At 44.5% G+C, this 17,845-nt stretch overlaps 1 protein-coding gene across 1 annotated transcript; it reads left to right on the plus strand.

The window, feature by feature from the left end:
• Window positions 1–3,002: 3,002 nt before the first annotated feature.
• Window positions 3,003–16,959, plus strand: disp3 (dispatched RND transporter family member 3). The gene is made up of 21 exons (XM_029762849.1): window positions 3,003–3,272; window positions 7,094–8,116; window positions 10,123–10,342; window positions 10,570–10,706; window positions 10,903–11,037; window positions 11,161–11,321; window positions 11,473–11,612; window positions 11,753–11,844; window positions 11,955–12,119; window positions 12,322–12,483; window positions 12,836–12,985; window positions 13,117–13,253; window positions 13,370–13,539; window positions 13,635–13,765; window positions 13,911–14,086; window positions 14,184–14,310; window positions 14,420–14,565; window positions 14,686–14,845; window positions 14,997–15,110; window positions 15,351–15,523; window positions 16,135–16,959. Exons 2-21 carry the CDS (start codon window positions 7,102–7,104, stop codon window positions 16,492–16,494), a joined length of 4,071 nt encoding a protein of 1,356 aa, XP_029618709.1. The 5' UTR covers window positions 3,003–3,272; window positions 7,094–7,101; the 3' UTR covers window positions 16,495–16,959.
• The last annotated feature ends 886 nt before the right edge of the window (window positions 16,960–17,845 follow it).

The following is a 17,845-nucleotide window of genomic DNA, read 5'->3' on the forward strand; positions in this document are numbered from 1 at the left end:
CATTGTCCTCTATTCATACTAAGCAGGTGAGCTGAAATCACTAGATATGTAGGATTATTCTGAGGTAAGATTGGATCCTTCTTGAAAAAGACAATGACAAAGTGGCCTGCTTGTTGCAGAGACCGATTGACTTGCACTTACATGCCTGGCCCTATCTGCAACCTCATTTTCCCTGCCTATCACGTGCAACAACATCCGTTGTGATTGAGAAAACCAGCAGGACTCTAAATGTCAGCATTATCTAAAATACTGCAGTTTAGCAATGATGGATTGGCTGTCTTCTGGTGCATGTGTGTGTGTAAACACAGGCGAGGCTTGGATATCACGCTGAACAAAAATATAAATGCAACATGTAAAGTGTTGGTCCCATGTTTTATGAGCTGAAATATAAGATCCCAGAAATGTTCCATACACACAAAAAGCTTTTCTCTGAAATGCTGTGCACAAATGTGTTTTACGTCCCTGTTAGTATTTCTCCTTTGCCAAGATAGTCCATCTACCTGACAGGTGTGGCATATTAAGAAGATGATTAAACCTGGATGATCATTACAGTTCCACCTTCTGCTGGGGGCAATAAAAGGCCACTCTAAAATGTGCAGTTTTGTCAAACAACACAATGCCACTGATGTCTCAAGTTTGCAGGAACATCCACCAGTGCTGTTGCCAGGGAATTGAATGTATATTTCTCTACCATAAGCTGCCTCCAATGTCATTTTAGAGAATTTTTGCAGTATGTCCAACCAGCCTCACAACTGCAGACCATGTGTACCCACACCAGCACAGGACCGCCACATCCGGCTTCTTCACGTGCGGGATTGTCTGAGACCAGCCACCCAGACAGCTAATGATACTGGGGGTATGAAACTGAGTGCTTGTACAACCAAAGAATTTCTGCACAAACTGTCAGAAACAGTCACCGGGTAACTCATCTACGTGCTCGTTGTCCACACCAGGGTCTTGACCTGACCAGTTTGGCGTCGTAACCGGCTTCAGCTGGCAAATGATCACCTTCGATGGCCACTGGTGGTGGTCACACCAGATACTGACTGCTTTTCTGATCCACGCCCCTACTTATGGTATCTGTGACCAATAGATGCATATCTGTATTCCCAGTCATGTGAAATTCATAGATTAGGGACTAATGAATATATTTCAATTGACCTATTTCCTTATATGAACTGTAATTCAGTAAAATCTTTGAAATTGTTGCATGTATATCTTTTTATTCAGTGTAGTTTTTAAAGTTTGAGATGGATGAAGAAGTGATTGATAAAAAGAATATGGGAATACCGGCAGCTTCATTAAATAGTACCCGCAAAACACCAGGCTCAACGTCAACAGTGAAGAGGCGCCTCCAGGATGCTGGCCTTCTAGGCAGAGTTCCTCTGTCCAGTGTCTGTGTTATTTTGCCCATCTTAATCTTTTCTTTTTATTGGCCAGTCTGAGATATGGCTTTTCTTTGCAACTCTGCCTAGAAGGCCAGCATCCTGGAGTCGCCTCTTCACTGTTGACGTTGAGACTGGTGCTTTACGAGTACTATTTACTCTACTCTATTTACTATCTACTCTAATGTACTTGTCCTCTTGCTCAGTTGTGCACCGGGGCCTCCTACTCTTTCTATTCTGGTTAGAGCCAATTTGCAATGCTCTGTGAAGGGAGCAGTACACAGCATTGTACGAGATCTTCAGATTCTTGGCAATTTCTTGTATGGAATAGCCTTCATTGCTCAGAACAAGAATTGACTGACGAGTTTCAGAAGAAAGTTCTTTGTTTCTGGCCATTTTGAGCCTGTAATCGAACCCACAAATGCTGATGCCCCAGATACTCAACTAGTTTAAAGAAGGACAGTTTTGCTGCTTCTTTAATCAGCAGAACTGTTTTCAGCTGTGCTAACATAATTGTAAAAGGGTTTTCTAATGATCAATTAACCTTTTAAAATGATAAACTTGGATTAGCTAACACAACGTGCCATTGGAACACAGGAGCGATGGTTGCTGATAATGGGCCTCTGTGTATCGGTACATGGACAAATGGGCACAATCAGTTGAGTAAACAGTGGAGAGATGTAAAACCATCACTGCATTGTAATAAAGAAAAGTGATGTGACAGCAAGCGGCCCTATCTGACCATATTATTCAATCATAGCAGCCTACTCAAATAACCCCAATCACAAATGTAATTTCATGTTGAATAAGCTCTGAGTGGTGCAGCGGTCTAAGGCACTGCTAGAGGCGTCACTACAGACCCTGGTTTAATCTCCGGCTGTATCACAACCAGGAGTCCCATAGGGCGGCGCACAATTGGCCAGCATCGTCCGGGTTAGGGGAGAGTTTGGCCGGGGTAGGCCGTCATTGTAAATAAGAATTTGTACTTAACTGACTTGCCTAGTTAAATAAAGGTTAAATAAAAAAATATAAAAAAATTAGGATAGCTCTGAGAGCGTTGCATTTAACAAAATTCATTAGATGTGAATGCAGCAGGGAATTGGGGAGCAAAACAATAAGAGATGTTTAAAGGGCTCAGATTCCTGGAGTGGAAATTATATGGCCTACACCTCGTCTTCCACTGTATCCAGTTACTCTGGTCTATCTCCTCTACTACCCCCCTCCTACCCCTTTCCTCCTCACAGAGCCTCGGCCAGACTATACCAACAAAATCCTCTTCAAACTAGAGGGGGACTTTGCTCCAGTCTCCTGGCAAAACCTTCATTTTAGGCACGTGTTTCCGGACAAATAGAGCTTGAATCAGAGTCAGTCCTTTTTCTGCTTTACCTGTTAGGCTGTGATGAGATTTATCCCTGTCACACATAGTCTCCTTGATGCTCAGGGCTGTGCTCTCCTCCCCTCCTCTCCCCTTGGTGAGTCAGTCAAGAGAGGAGCCTGAACAAAGCATTGAGAGAGAGGAGCTGCTGGGAGAGTGAAAGAACTGATACTCTCACTGACTCCGTCGCCTGGACAACCAGGCACAGAGGAGGGAGGGAAGAGAGAAAGAGAAAGGGAGAAAACAAAAACAAAAAATGATGATAGACAAGACTTATTAAGCAAATTAAAGATCTCATAAATCTTGTGTAGGAGAGGCTGTGCTGAGGTGCAGTCGCTCTCCCTCGTGCAGCTAGAGTACTATGAATATAAAACGGATCAACAGAGAAAATTAAGAGAGCATCTGGAGAACAAGTTTGAAATGAAATTGTTCAGCATAGGTTTGCATCCTCAGAAGAGGACCACATAGGGCTGCACATCCCATCAGTTCATACCTCTACTCATCAAGCTCAGGTAAGGTTCCCCAGCTCTGCCATACACTAAATGTATATTTTGTTTAGATATTACATATGCTTCAATAATTAACTACACACTACAACAACAGCTGAGCATGGCATTATCCTGTCATTCTCTCATTTACTAAGCCAAATAACACAGTCAATAGGTGGCAGCAAAAGGTCAACTCTGCCTGCAGCTTCTGAGGAGCACAGCTGCAGTAAATTGAGCTCTCAGGTGGATAGAGAAGTTTCAAAGACCTCTGAAGAAACCCAGGACCAGGCAAAGACTGCATTGATTGGGTCTGTTGTCAAACTTCACATGGTATTGCATTTGAATTCTTAGATTGAAGGAAATTGCCCTGTAGATCTCCAGGCAATCATTCTGTCTTTTGCAATCATCCACCATCTCTCACGCAAGTGTAGCAGCAATAGTGAGCTTTCAACTTCAGGTTTACAGTACTTGTATTTGTTGAGAGGGTCATCCATGTATGCAAATATCAAACAAATTACTATCATTAGGAGCAAAAGGAGCGTGAGAGCGTGAGGTCTTAACACTTGCACCGTGCTGAACCTTCATATCCTGGGGATATGTGAAGAATAGAGGCATCACCCTTAGTGATTCTTCTGTAGTGATACTCAGTGCTCATACATAAGCAATGTCTGTTTTCTGGAGTGCTGGGCTGAGATGAATGTCCCTGTATTAAATGGTGTTGCATGCTCTGTGAAATTACACCTTGCTGAATCTGTGGGGCAGGAGAAACGGTGTGAAATCCATATTGGATGAGATGGAGGGAGGATGAAACAAGAGGGAGGGAGGGGATGAAGGAAAGCAGAGGGGAGTGTACTATTTTTAGCTGTTGTCAGTAAGGAAGGTTATGTACCCCCCTTTACCCCCACCTTTTGATATGCTTGTACACACACACACACACACACACACACACACACACACACACACACACACACACACACACACACACACACACACACACACACACACACACACACACACACACACACACACACACACACACACACACACACGTATCAGCACATACCCAGAAAGTAAGAAAGAAAAGCTTTATACGCCTGTTAGTTAGTTGGATGGCATGCTGGGAGTGTTTATAGTATCACATCAGGCCCACATGAGACTAACACAGTTTGCACAGTACCAAGAAAACAGCACAATACCACACAACTGCAATAGTCACCAACTGGCATCCAACCCTGGTCTTTGGTGCTTCACACTCCAAGTCAACCCAAAAAGCTAGCATTCGGTCTGTGGAACAGTTAAATCTTGAGTTTTTAGAAAGTTTATTCACATAAGAATATGACTTTGTATTTTAGTATTTTATTAGGATTCCCATTAGCTGTTGCTAAAGCAGCAGCTACTCTTCCTGGGGTCCACACAAACATAAAACATGACATAATACATCACATTAATAGACAAGAACAGAACACATTTCTTTTTGATTAGTTGTATCAGGGCAATTGTCAATAATGTAAAAAATTCTCAACCTCATCAAATTCATTTATTTTTGCTGTGGAAAATCTGTAGTTGAAAATAACCTATAAATTCTGCTGGACAGCAGCTCTACAATATGGGGCTGAAACTAAATGTCAGACCAAGGAGTGAGTAAGACTAGAAGGATAAAGAGTTCCAGAATCATGCTGATTGAAACAGATGGGAGAATGCTTTTGTTGTCCATAAAGCCAGTCTTCACCAAGTTCCCTTCTATTTTTATTCCCCACCTGCACAGTCTAAATTGACTCCCTCCGCTCTCAAGCACTGAGAATAAATAGAAAAGTTGAACGATTCTCTCAGCTTGTCAACACATTCCTCATTCTCGGTTCAGCACTGGGAGCGTTACCCTGCAGTTGAGGCTTCTCTCATAATTAATGTACATTAGATATCGTATGGTTGGCAAAGCGGCGCAGCTGAATTCATTAACAGGGGAAAATGATGTGTCCCAGGAGCCTGTCAGAGACAGATTACTGTAGGAGGCATGGCAGTAATCTGCCTGTTGGTGGAGGGAGCCAGGGAGGGTCTACTTTACACTATGTCTGTGTAACGGTGCACTCAACCAGCAAACGACCATTAACATGAAATGCACAACGTTGCTTTAATAGCATAACAGTCTTTGATGAGTGGTATAAGTATGAGGGGCCAGCATGGTGTCTCACAACAACTGATCAGCAATTCCAGGGATGTGGAAACAAACATGGCAGTTATGGAAATGTACAGAGCAAGCGGATTTAGACTGCCTTGAATATCAAACAGCACAAAGCTGCCTTTTATCACACAGGAGATCATCATTTGTTGATGGGTGACTGTTGCAGCCTAAGGTCCTCCATTCCCCTCCCTTCCCCCTCTTTCTCTCCCTCCCTCTCTCTCGCCCTTCCTCTCTCTCCTTTACCCTCTTCTTCTCCCCTCCCAAAGGACCGATCTTGTGTCTAATAAATTTGTCCTCTGAAGGGGTTGCAGACCCAGATGTTTTCCCAGTGCAGACAGATGTTGAACTGCTCTGTTCTCTCAGTGAACACGATCATTGGTGTCCAACTCAGTCTTGAACAATGTCAGGGCTCTATTTATTATTTTAATGTTTTATTTCGTATTTTTCTTTAATTATTAATATTTTTTACCTTTATTTAACTAGGCAAGTCAGTTAAGAACAAATTCTTATGTACAATGACGGCCAACCCCAGCCAAACCCGGACAATGCTGGGCCAATTGTGCGCCGCCCTTTGGGACTCCCAATCACGGCCGGATGTGATATAGCCTGGATTCGAACCAGGGACTGTAGTGACGCCTTAGGCCACTGCACCACTCAGGAGCCCATTGTCATGGTGATCTCATTGAATATAATGTATTTGTGGCTATGTGCAATTGCAGCTGCAAATCTGAATAGATAGCCTACTACGGCTGATAACAGCTAATTACACAAATTATCATAATGCCTATCTTGGTTCTTGATCAATGGCCATAGGTTTACTTAACAACCCAATGAGCAGTCGATCCAAACACACTTACCTTATCGGAAATGTAAATATTCAAGACCCAGGCTGAAGACAGATATGGAGATTATGCTCCCGCTCTTTTGGCCTCCCTTGCCCCACCTAGATGACCCTTGAGGTCTATTCTAAAGATAGTAGATGACTTGCCAATTTTCCTTTAACACGACTAGTGCCACTTGAATACCAAGTCACTGCATTATCTTGTGTTTGCAGCGGAGTGAGAAGAGGAAGGAACAATATTTTGACACGATCAGGCAGAAGCTGTCTATCACCAGGCATAAAACACCTATCATATTCCACACCTCTCTCGTACATTCCACACCTCTCTCCCCTGTCAGTAATTAGACAAGTGAGATGATTTAATTTGCTGCAGATCAGCCGAACCCAAGTCGACTGCTGATATGGACAAGGACACCGCCGAGCACTCAAGGGGAGATGGTTTTTGCACACACTGAAGGAAGGAGTGAGAGGAATCCAATTGCAGCCAGTACTCTCTCTAAGCCCCCAGCCACAATTCAGCATCTTAAACTGGGGGCTTAGCAGACCATACACTGCTTTGGGCCCTTGAGACAAGGTCCATCTTCTTCCTAAATTCTCCCCTTTACTTTTCTGTGAGCTGAATAGGAACCCTGTGTGTCTTGGCTGTTGAGGGACATTTAATTGTTGTGCCCTTGCTGGCTGTATACTGCAGAATATCCTGAAACCCCTATTATGTTTGCTCTGTAAATCACCTATAGATTAGGTCTATGTTTTCATGTCCCAAGGACAGAAGAGGATTTACATTCGGAGAGTGAGTGATGATGAAGTACTGTTTGTGTTTGACAGGTGCTGCCATGGACTTAGAAGACGAGCCGCTGTTATTCCAGAGCAGCTGGGATGCTGAGGAGGAAGAGGAGCAGGATGAGGACGATGGGGAGTCAGATACACAGATTAATGGGGGGAGCAGCACCACTGGAGGCAGCATAGTGTGGGGGGCGGTGGGCTGGGTCTACACACAGCCCTGGGTGAGTGGGGTGGTCCTGGGAGTTGGAGTCTTTCTTCCCTGTGCCCTCTCTGCCTACATGTTCCTATACTGCCCCCCATTGGACATAGACCTTTCCTACAGTGCCTTTGAGGTTCACAGCCACTTCTCCGCTGAGCGGTTTGATGCACTCACCATTGCCATAAAGACTCAGTTGGGGTCCTGGGACAGACGCAGGCGTGACGTGGACCACTATGACTTCACTGCTCTACAGGAGCTGCTGTTGGACAGACTGGGTAGGCAGGGAGATGAAGCATCCAACTGGACATCACATGGAGGGCTGAATTCGAAATCTCTGAAAAACCACACGTTCAAAAGAGTAGTTATGCAACAGAGAGGAGTTGCCCTGAGTCAGCAAGAGACTGAGAGGCATAGAGAGGCAAGGGCTGGTAAAGCAAAGATAAGAGAGGAGGATAAAAATACAACTAACTTAGGAAAACCTGAGAGTCGTGAGTCCAAAGGGGAAGAGGGCGACAGAGACAGTGAGAGATCTCGCACTAGGATGCGCAGGTTTGCTCCCAACTACTCATACCTGCAGAGCCAAGCCCTGTGGAGGATGGAGCTGGTGTTTGTAGCTCAGGGTGGGGGGGACAACAACATCTTCACCCCAGAGCGTCTCCGCACCATCCACCACATAGAGCACCTGCTCATGCAGCACCCCCAGTTCCAGCAGTTCTGTTGGAAGCCTCTGGAGGTCCTGAGAGACCTGCCCCTGGGCCCCTCCTACTGCTCCCCTCCAAGCTCCCTCCTCTCCTACCTCTTCCCTAGTGAACGGGGTGGCAGGATCTACTATGATGGCATGGGACCTGACCTGGCTGACATCCATGGTGAGTCTGAGGTTCATAAAACTTGGCATTACTGTAGGAACAGTCCAGTGGCGATCAGTGCCGTTTAAGATCAGCAAAGACATTTTTCTTTTCTTCATGAGTATGGCCTTATTTCTATTACAGCATATTGGATGACTGTCATTCATATTCCATTCACCCAGTTCAATGTAACTGTGATAGGTGTAATCTACTACATGATACTCTACTTTTCTCTATATCCATCATGAGGTTGCTACAACCTAGCCTATGAATGAAAGTTTACAACGTAGATGCACACAGGTCGAGCTGATATACAGTAGGGTGTAATCATTAGTCCAACAGTTGCAAACAAGAGTTTCTATTGGACAAATTCAGGTCTGTTTATCCCCGTTTTGTTCTGTTTGCTTCCATTTAAGAAACGTTTTTCGGCAGAATAAATACACCCCTGATCATGTGTAAACATAGTTCACTTTCATAGCAGCCACGTTGTATTCCTTCTATGCACTCTCCTCCTCTCACCTTGTCCCTTTGCTTGTGGACTTCAATGCACAACACATAAGCTGTATGTGACCAGGCAAAAACACCTTTCCAAGCAAAACCATATCATAACCGCTACACACAGCCTACATCGTTGTCACCATATTAGATAAAGTAACATCATAGTCAGCATAGCTAATAGAACTAACATGTTAGTAAACCCGCTACAATCATGCAGTAACGTTAGTGTACAGTCAGTAAGCAGTTACACCGGCAGGCCCCGATGGCAATAAATTACTAAAACCAAAAGCTTCCCTTGACTTGGAAGAGTTCCAGTGCTGTGTTGGGATAGTCATAGCCAGCTAGCTAACATAGCATCCCTCTGTCTGAGCAGGGTGTTCGAGTAGGCAAAACTAACTAACGTTAGCTGCATTACCTAGCTAAGTAAGTGAAACTGAAATTGAAATTGAAAAATGGCACTTTCTCTCTCTCTCTTGCTTCTCCATTTTGGGAAGAAATGTATTTTCAAAACTGTTCAACTATTGTCTTTCTCTCTCTTTGAGTCAACTACTAACCACAAAAATTCAGTCTTCAGTCACCCGAGTCATAGACTGTTCTCTCTGCTACTGCACGGCAAGCGCTACCAAAGCTCCAAGTCTAGGTCCAAAAGGCTCCTTAACAGCTTCTACCCCCAAGCCATTAGACTGCTGAACAATTAATCAAATGGCTACCCAGACTATTTACATTGACCCCCCACTCTTTTTTTTATGCCGTTGCTACTCACTGCATAGTCACTTTACCTCTACCTACACGCACATTAACTCGGTACCGGTATCCCCTTTATATAGCCTCGTTATTGTTATTTTATTTTTTACTTCAGCTATTGAACTGCATTGTTGGTTAAGGGCTTGTATGCAAGCATTTCACGGTAAGGTTGTATTTGGTGCATGTGACAAATAACATTTTATTCGATTTTATCCACTGCAGTGCTAGCTAGCTGTACCTTATGCTTTCAGCACTAGATTCATTCTCTGATCCTTTGATTGGGTGGACAACATGTCAGTTCATGCTGCAAAAGCTCTGATAGGTTGGAGGGCGTCCTCTCGAAGTTTTCATAATTATTGTGTAAGTTTATTGAAGGGGGTGAGAACCATGAGCCTCCTAGGTTTTGTATTGAAGTCAATGTACCCAGAGGATGACGGAATCGAGCTGTCCTCCAGCTACAACATGGTGCTACCCCAGAGAGTGCTGTTGAGGCTACTGTAGACCTTCATTGCAAAATAGTGTGTTTTAATACATTACTTGGTGACGTGATTATATTTAGTATAGTTTTATCTAAAAACGATAACTTTTTTTTATGTTTTACGATTTTTATTATCACAGAGGATGGTCCTCCCCTTCCTCCTCTGAGGAGCCTCCACTGGTACAGTCACTGCTCTGCATGATTAAGTAGGGAGCTTGTCCTTCATTTTATTATGGGAGGTCAATTGAAACATCAAAGGGAGCTGGCAGTGACTACCACTTTGATCTTCACTTGTTTCTGGTCCCAGGTGCTCTGAGTCTAGCGATTACCCACCCACAGTTCTACTGGTATGTGGATGAGAGTCTGGCCCCTGACCGGCTCTCCTCCTCTCTCCTGCGCAGTGAGATCCAATTCGGCGCCCCGCTGCCCTCATACTACTCCCTCCAAGACCGGCCTGAGGAGCAGAGGCAGCGCTTCAGGAACTTTGTAGTTCAGTACGCTGACATCCTGGCTCAGCAGTCCACCAGGTGGGCTATGGCTTATAAACTCTAAAAAAACAAAAGAGCCATCGATATTGAGATTAACTGATTGTTTTTCATTTCCCCCAAGACTTGACTTTGTAAATATTGTCTCCGCTTTCCAGACCAATTGTAATTAAGCAAATCAAAAGAGTTCCTCCTTTCATGACACCCACACAGTATTCTTCCGTTCCCTCTTTCTGACTACGAACGTCTCTGGGTTTGTGTGATGCCAGCCAGGTGAAAGTGTTGTATGGGGGCACAGAGCTGTTTGATAACGAGGTGAGACAGACCTTCCACAGAGACATGTTGCTGGCGCTGATCAGTGGGGGCTGCATCACTCTACTGGTCTATGTCCTAACCTCCTTCTCAGGTAATTTCCCATGCACTCTCTCACCTGCATTGGATATTACATGCATGTCATTCTAACATTTCATAAACTGAATTTGCTGTCATACATAGCATCTGATAAAAGCCAGCATAAGTATCTTATTCTTAGAATTTTGATACCACATACAAGACTTGCAGCACGAGGTCTCCCACCCAGTCTATTTGGTGTGTCTCTACAGTGTTCCTGACATTCTTTGGGCTCACTAGCATTGGTCTGAGCTGCCAGGTGGCTCTCTTCCTCTACCATGTGGTCTTTGGGGTGAGATACCTTGGCATCCTCAATGGAGTTGCAGCCTTTGTGATCATTGGCATTGGTTAGTGACAATATTAAAATATACTCTAGAATTTGTCTCATGGTCAAACTGGTTGAGAAACAACATCTTTGTTACAGGTAACATGCCACTTTTTATTCTGTTTCCCCTCTTACTGTTCTCCAGGTGTGGATGATGTGTTTGTGTTCATCAGTACCTTCAGACAGGCTTCCCACTTGGTCCACCCGGTGCAGAGGATGATGTACACGGTGAAAACTGCTGGCCGAGCCACCTTTCTCACCTCCTTCACCACCGCAGCTGCCTACGCTGCTAACACCTTCTCACAGGTACTCAGAAATATTGTCAGTCCATATCGCATAATCCTTCCAAAGGGAATGAATAGCTGTGAGGTAGAACTATCTGTATACAGTATGTATCAATATGAAAAGTACAATGTAAATGTATTGCGATATTGAGGTCTTTTACCCTTACAAACAGATTCCGGCAGTGCATGACTTTGGCCTGTTCATGGCCCTCATCGTCAGCTGCTGCTGGCTCTGGGTGTCCATCCTCATGCCTGCTGCCCTGTGTATCTGGACCCAGTGTGTTGACCCCCAGGAGAACACCTGTCTCAAATGGTGGGATTCCATCTTTCCTCCTTTTTTTGCTAGAGAACAGAGCTCCTACTGTTGTGCTGCTTGCCTTTTCATTCTGTTTTCCTATTATGAACAAAGTGAGGTTCTAAAGCTGCATCTCTCTGATGCACTTTATCTTAAAGGTGGAAAGCACTTACAGGACTGTCAGTGAGTCACAGTCCTTTGTCAGATGAGGATGAAGATGTGGCCCTCCTGTCGGTGGAGATGGAGCCAGGTGAGATACTGATCTGGACAGAGTTGCATAAATGAATGGCAGGAGAATGAAAGGTAATAGAGTCCTGACACTATTCACCCCCCCGCTCTGTCTCATCCTGTCTCATCTAGGCTCCTGTGACACTGATGTAGATGCAGCCATTTTGTCCCTGTCAGTGGAGACCTCGCTCTCACCCCCAGGGCGGGGGACTGCAGGCGTGGTCAGCGCTAACCTTCAGTGGGCTCTGAGGCACTGGGTGGCAGAGCCAGCTGTGGAGAAACGCAAAGTCATTCTAGGTAAGGGCTCTGTCTGTCTGCAGGGGTTGGGAGAATCACATCTAATGATGCCAATATGCCTTTTTCAATTTCAGCGTTTTGTATTGCCTATCCCTTGCTCTTCCTCACAGAAAAGCTATTTAATCTAATGCCTCTCCCCTCAGTGATCTACCCCATCTGACTTGCCTCTCTCACAGGCCAGTCTTTGTCTTGCTGCCCATAGGCATCTACATCCTGGTCCTGCTGCTGTCTGCTGGGTGCTGCTGCCTCCTGCGGCCGGCTACTCATGCCCCATTACTATTTCGCCCAGACACCAACCTCCAGACTCTACTGGGACTGAGGAACAATCTCAGTGCCCAGGGCATCTCTTGCCACATGTGCTCTGGTGAGACGTCGCCATCAATCTGTGTGATGGAACCCAGATGGGTGTAAAGTAAACCGATTCCACTACTTTAAACCCAAATTAACTTTAAACCCAAGTCCTGCAACTGTCTGGCTGTAAATGTCTTTATATGACATGGTACAATTCATTTTAAACTGGGATATTCATTTACAGTCGACTCCTGATAAGAGCTGACTCAATGACATTCTTTTTCTTCCTATGGATATTTGCATGCTCCAGTTCAGTGCCCACATTCACAACACTCCCAGGCCATTGCATGTATCAGGATATTAAGGTCAGCCAAGCATTTGGCTTTGATTTGAAGTGTTGAATCGAAGTGTCCTATTTCCTGCAGGTCTGTTCATGGAGAAACCTCATCTTCTGCACAGCCCTACCCATACTACCCCCTCCATGCCTGGGTTTCACCCTCAGCAACATACACAGAGCCCTTCAAACTCAACTCTACAGAGCCCAATCACACCAAGCATATCCTCCATCACAACAGGTACTGGTTAAAATGGTATTATATATCCAAAGAGGATCCACATGAATATATCCGTGGAAATGTTCTGGCAATGTTTTAATGTGTGCCTCTATTTCTCTACTGCTGCCACTCACTGTATCCTTTCATGGCAGGGCCTCTGCTGACAGTGTATGTCTCTAAGCTGGATGTGGGTGCTTCTATCACTCTGTACCGCTTCTCTCTGAATACCAGCGTGCCATCGCCCTGGAAAAGCCTCAGTGCCGGGCATGGAGAAGTTCCATCCTTTCAGGTTAGGAGACCCACAAATATAAACACACTATTTCTGGGTTATGATTTAATATCTCACCTCTGATCATATACCAACTCCATCATATACTTAGTATAACTTCTGGTGTCTCTAAACAGGCATACAGTGGACCTCACAGCAACTTCAGCACCCACATGACTGTGTGTGTGTCCCGTGTGTACCACCCCCACCCTCGCTGGATGATCACTTCCCAGTCATGTGATCCACGCCACGGCTGGAGGTCAGAGTTCAGCTTCTATGTGGCATCGGCTGAGCAGCAGCACAGCAGGTAAGAGGAATGATGAGGGACAGATGATGGCTGAATAGTGAATTAGTCAAGCTTTTTGTGGGCAAGTTGTTGACAGAGCTCCTTGTGCCTCCCAGGAGGTTGTACTTTGCCCAGCACAAGCTGAGTCCTCATCCCAGCCGAGTGTGTGCAGAACCACCTGGCTGTGTGATCAGCTCCGGGCCTGACGGACCCACACAGGGCTCTTTCTACACTCCACTCCCCACAGGTAAGATGGAGAACATCTGGAGTCAGAAGACATCAGGGAACTGCATAAATACTCTGCATTGGTTTAAATTAAAGCATGTACTATGAATGTTTGCCTATGAATGTGAGGGAGTTAATTCTTTCCTAATTTGTACCTTATTTCAAAGATTCCACCTCAACCAAAAGGTCCAAGACCTCTGGTTTTAACCCCTGTAGTGGAGTTGGCTGTGGCCAGCCAGCAGTCCGTCCTCTGGTTGACACTGGTGCGATGGTGTTCGTGGTTTTCGGAATACTTGGAGTCAACCGCACCCAACGCACAGACAACCACGTCATTGGAGACATGGTGAGAGGCCAATTGCATGACAATAACGATATAAGGTGTAATTCAATAATCAATACTGTTTTAGTGGTATTGATTTGTTCTAAAATTATCTCCAAAGGGCAGTGTGATATTGGATCCAAACTTTGATATCTTCCAAGAGATTGGACACCTCTGCCAAATCTGTAAAGCTATCAGTGCTAATAAACAGCTTGTGAAGCCGGGAGGAGCCCAGTGTCTACCGTCAGGTACCAACTGCACAGACACAGTCTAACAAATATAACAGCACACATAGCCATGTTTGATATGAGTTACATGTATTCTCTCTCTTGTATTCCCTCGCTCTCTCCCCCTTAGGCAACAAGCTTTCTTCTATCCTGCCCTTACTCCACCCAGACTGCCACTCCCTCCCTGAGCCCAACCTGCTGCCAGGCCAGCTGTCCCATGGGGTCGTGGGGACGCACGGTGGCAGAGTAAGCTGGCTCTCCATGGCCTTTGAGTCTGTGAGTACAACGGTTGTCCGTGGTGTATACTACCACCTCTAATGTAATGTTAATGTTGTAGCCCAGTCCAGATCTGTGCCAGAAACTGAGCCCATGTCTTTTTATCTGTTTGTTCCCAAGACCACCTACAAGGGGAAATCCTCTTTCCAGACACACTCAGACTTCCTCCAATGGGAGACCTTCCTACAAGAGCAGCTCTCGACTCTCCCAGAGTCCTCTGCTCTACGGAGAGGTTTCCAGACCTGTGAGCACTGGAAGCAGATCTTTATGGAAATCATAGGCAAGTAGAGAGGCCGGAGGACACAGTTGTTCCATACCTAAGGCACAATCAATAAATGTTTCATTTTTATGTATCTAAAAGATTATTCAGTCCTTCTGGGAATGTAACCTTCCTGTGCTGATTGACTCCCTCCTCTGTGGGTTTTCTGTAGGTGTCGAGAGCGCCCTCTGCAGTCTGCTCCTGTCCCTGGCCATCTGTGTGGCAGCTGTGTCTGTTTTCACTGCCCATCCACTTCTGCTGCTGCCAATACTGCTCACCATCCTGGGTAAGACACTGCTGATCAAACCTTTGTCATCAGATAGGCCCATTATGCATAGACTGCAGAGAAAAGTCTCCAAGAATAAGATATGATGCAGTATTGATATGAAGTGTTATTGGGAATAATGTAAGAGGAAGTCATTAACTGTTGTACTGTACATACTGTATTTTCTGTGGTTTTAGCCTTGGGAGGGTTAGGGGTCATCTGTCTGTCAGTGTGCAACATTGATCTCCTGACCAAATACAGGGGTCATCTGTCTGGTGGTGGCCATCATGTACTGGCTGGGCTGGGAGTTGGGGGCCGTGGAGGCCATCTCTCTGTCCATCCTTGTGGGCTCCTCAGTGGACTACTGTCTGCACCTGGTGGAGGGCTACCTGCTAGCTGGGGAGACCATACCAGCCACACCAGGACACACTATGGTACGTACAACACATAATCTGATAATCATCTATAACTGGCATAGAGGTATTGAATTCACTCCTTTATATATTCTACTGTAAGAGAGTAAAACTATGTAAATGAAGGATTTGCCTCCACAATATTCTGTTTACTTAAAGGTCCAATGCAGCCGTTTTTATCTCAATATCAAATAATTTCTGGATAACAATTTAGTACCTCACTGTGATTACATGTGTATATATTATTGCTAGGACTATCTGGGAGTGGTCTGAGTAGGGAGGGGAAAACTGAACATGTGCTGTTATTGTCAGAGGTTTGGAAGTGTTTCTTATTGGTCTATTAACTCATTTACTGCCTGGTGATGTCACCAGGCAGGACAAAAATCTCCATCCCTCCAAAACAGGCTGAAATTTCAGGACGTCTTTTCAAACTGCTCTTACACTAAAGGGGCATTATCATAATTTTCACACTATTATTCCAACCTCATATTTTGGAATTATATAACACAGAAAATTCACATTTTTGACTCTACAGGGCCTTTTAAAAGTCATCATATTTAATGAAATAAGCCTGAGGGAAATAATGCATAAAGAGAAAAGACTCATTATATCAATCTGTTTTTCATTCTCAGAGCCTGTCAGCTAAAAGGCAGAGAAGGTCCCTAGATGCAGTAAACCACGTGGGAGTTGCCATTGTGTCCAGTGCTGTCACCACCGTGATCTCCACAGTCCCTCTCTTTTTCTGTGTCATCGTGCCTTTTGCTAAATTTGGCCAGATTGTGGCCATTAACACAGCAGTGTCCATCTTGTTTACCCTGACTGTGACCGCAGCCATGTTGGCCACCATGGGCCCTGCCAACTTCCACAGGCCTCCTGGTGCCGTGCTGAAGGCCAGCCTGGCAGTACTGGGCACCACAGCCTTTGGCGCTGCCCTGTGCTGGGCAGGAGGGCAACTAGGACCAGTCACCTGGCACACAGCAGTCACCATGTGACCCCACAAACACAACTCAATCACTACTGTCACTGTTACCTCTGTAAGCAGAACCAAAAGGCTCGGTCTAAACATCAGTGTAGTATTGTTCTATAAATGCAGGTGGAAGGTTTCAGATGTAAGTAAAAGCATCTTGTGGAAGTAGATATTTCTTTGTGTGGATGATTTAAAGTTTAATAATTTTTTCCCAAAAGAACAGAACATAGTCTGTTGAGAATAGGTAGTCTGCAGGACATGCTTTGGTTTCTGTGGATGCAGCCTTCTGCTGACAGGAGATGACACAATGGAAATGAAATACTGGTTGAGTCCACATTGTTCTATTGTCCACGTTATTCTGTTCCTGACAGTAAAAACACTGACTGTTCTCTGACCTGCTGTTGTTAGCACTGACCTCATCTCTGGCAGTTTGAAACCACACTTTGAGGTCCAAAAAGACAGGTATTGTACCATAAAAAAATGCAAGCCAGAATGTGTCATGCACTCCCTTATTCCAGTGATATCCCTCATATCACATCCCACTGGGCACATACCTCAGTTCAATGTCTAGTTTTGATTTACATTTGGTTGAATTGTCAACTAACATGAATTCACAACCTGGACGTAGGGGTAGATGTCACAAAGTACACGTAAATCCAGGACACTGCAATTAGTATGATATGTTACGTTTTGTATGGTATGTACTAATTTGTGGATCTCCATCATCCATTTTGTATATGTTACAAATTATAATTAATATTATATATTATGAATTGCAATTCGTACAATATGTTACAAATTACGATTCGTACAATATGTTAAAAAAAATTCAATGTATGGTATGTATGAATTTTGTTGTGGCTAGCGTTAGCTAGGTGGCTAACATTAGTTAGGCTGGCTAGGGGTTAAGGTTAGGGTTAAGAGTTAGGTTAAAGGGTTAAGGTTAGGGTTAGGTAACATGCTAAGTAGTTGCAAAGTTGCTAATTAGCTAAAATGCTAAAGTTGTTCTTTATGAAATTCGAACACACAAGCTTTGGGTTGCTGGACATTCGCAACCATACGAACCCATGCCAAAAATAACTACTGTTTCATACTAATTTGAGTTTACTATGTTATGTCTATTCTATCAGACCAGGCTGGAATTCAATGTGAAATCAACAAAAAATGTCACTTTGTCATTGGGTTTAGGTTAAATGTTGGGTAAAAAAATGACAAAATTCCCTGACATTGATGACTTTTTGCAAATCCGATGAGTTATCCACATTGATTCAATGTCAACACAGACTTTTTGGTTGAAATTACATATAAGTGAAGAGAAATTGTATGATTGTTCAGAAGAGAATGTTAGGAGTCATTAGGTTATTCACCACAAGGCA

The sequence above is a fragment of the Salmo trutta genome, chromosome 9 (genome assembly GCF_901001165.1).
Source record: "Salmo trutta chromosome 9, fSalTru1.1, whole genome shotgun sequence".
In the NCBI taxonomy this organism is placed as follows: Eukaryota; Metazoa; Chordata; class Actinopteri; order Salmoniformes; family Salmonidae; genus Salmo; species Salmo trutta.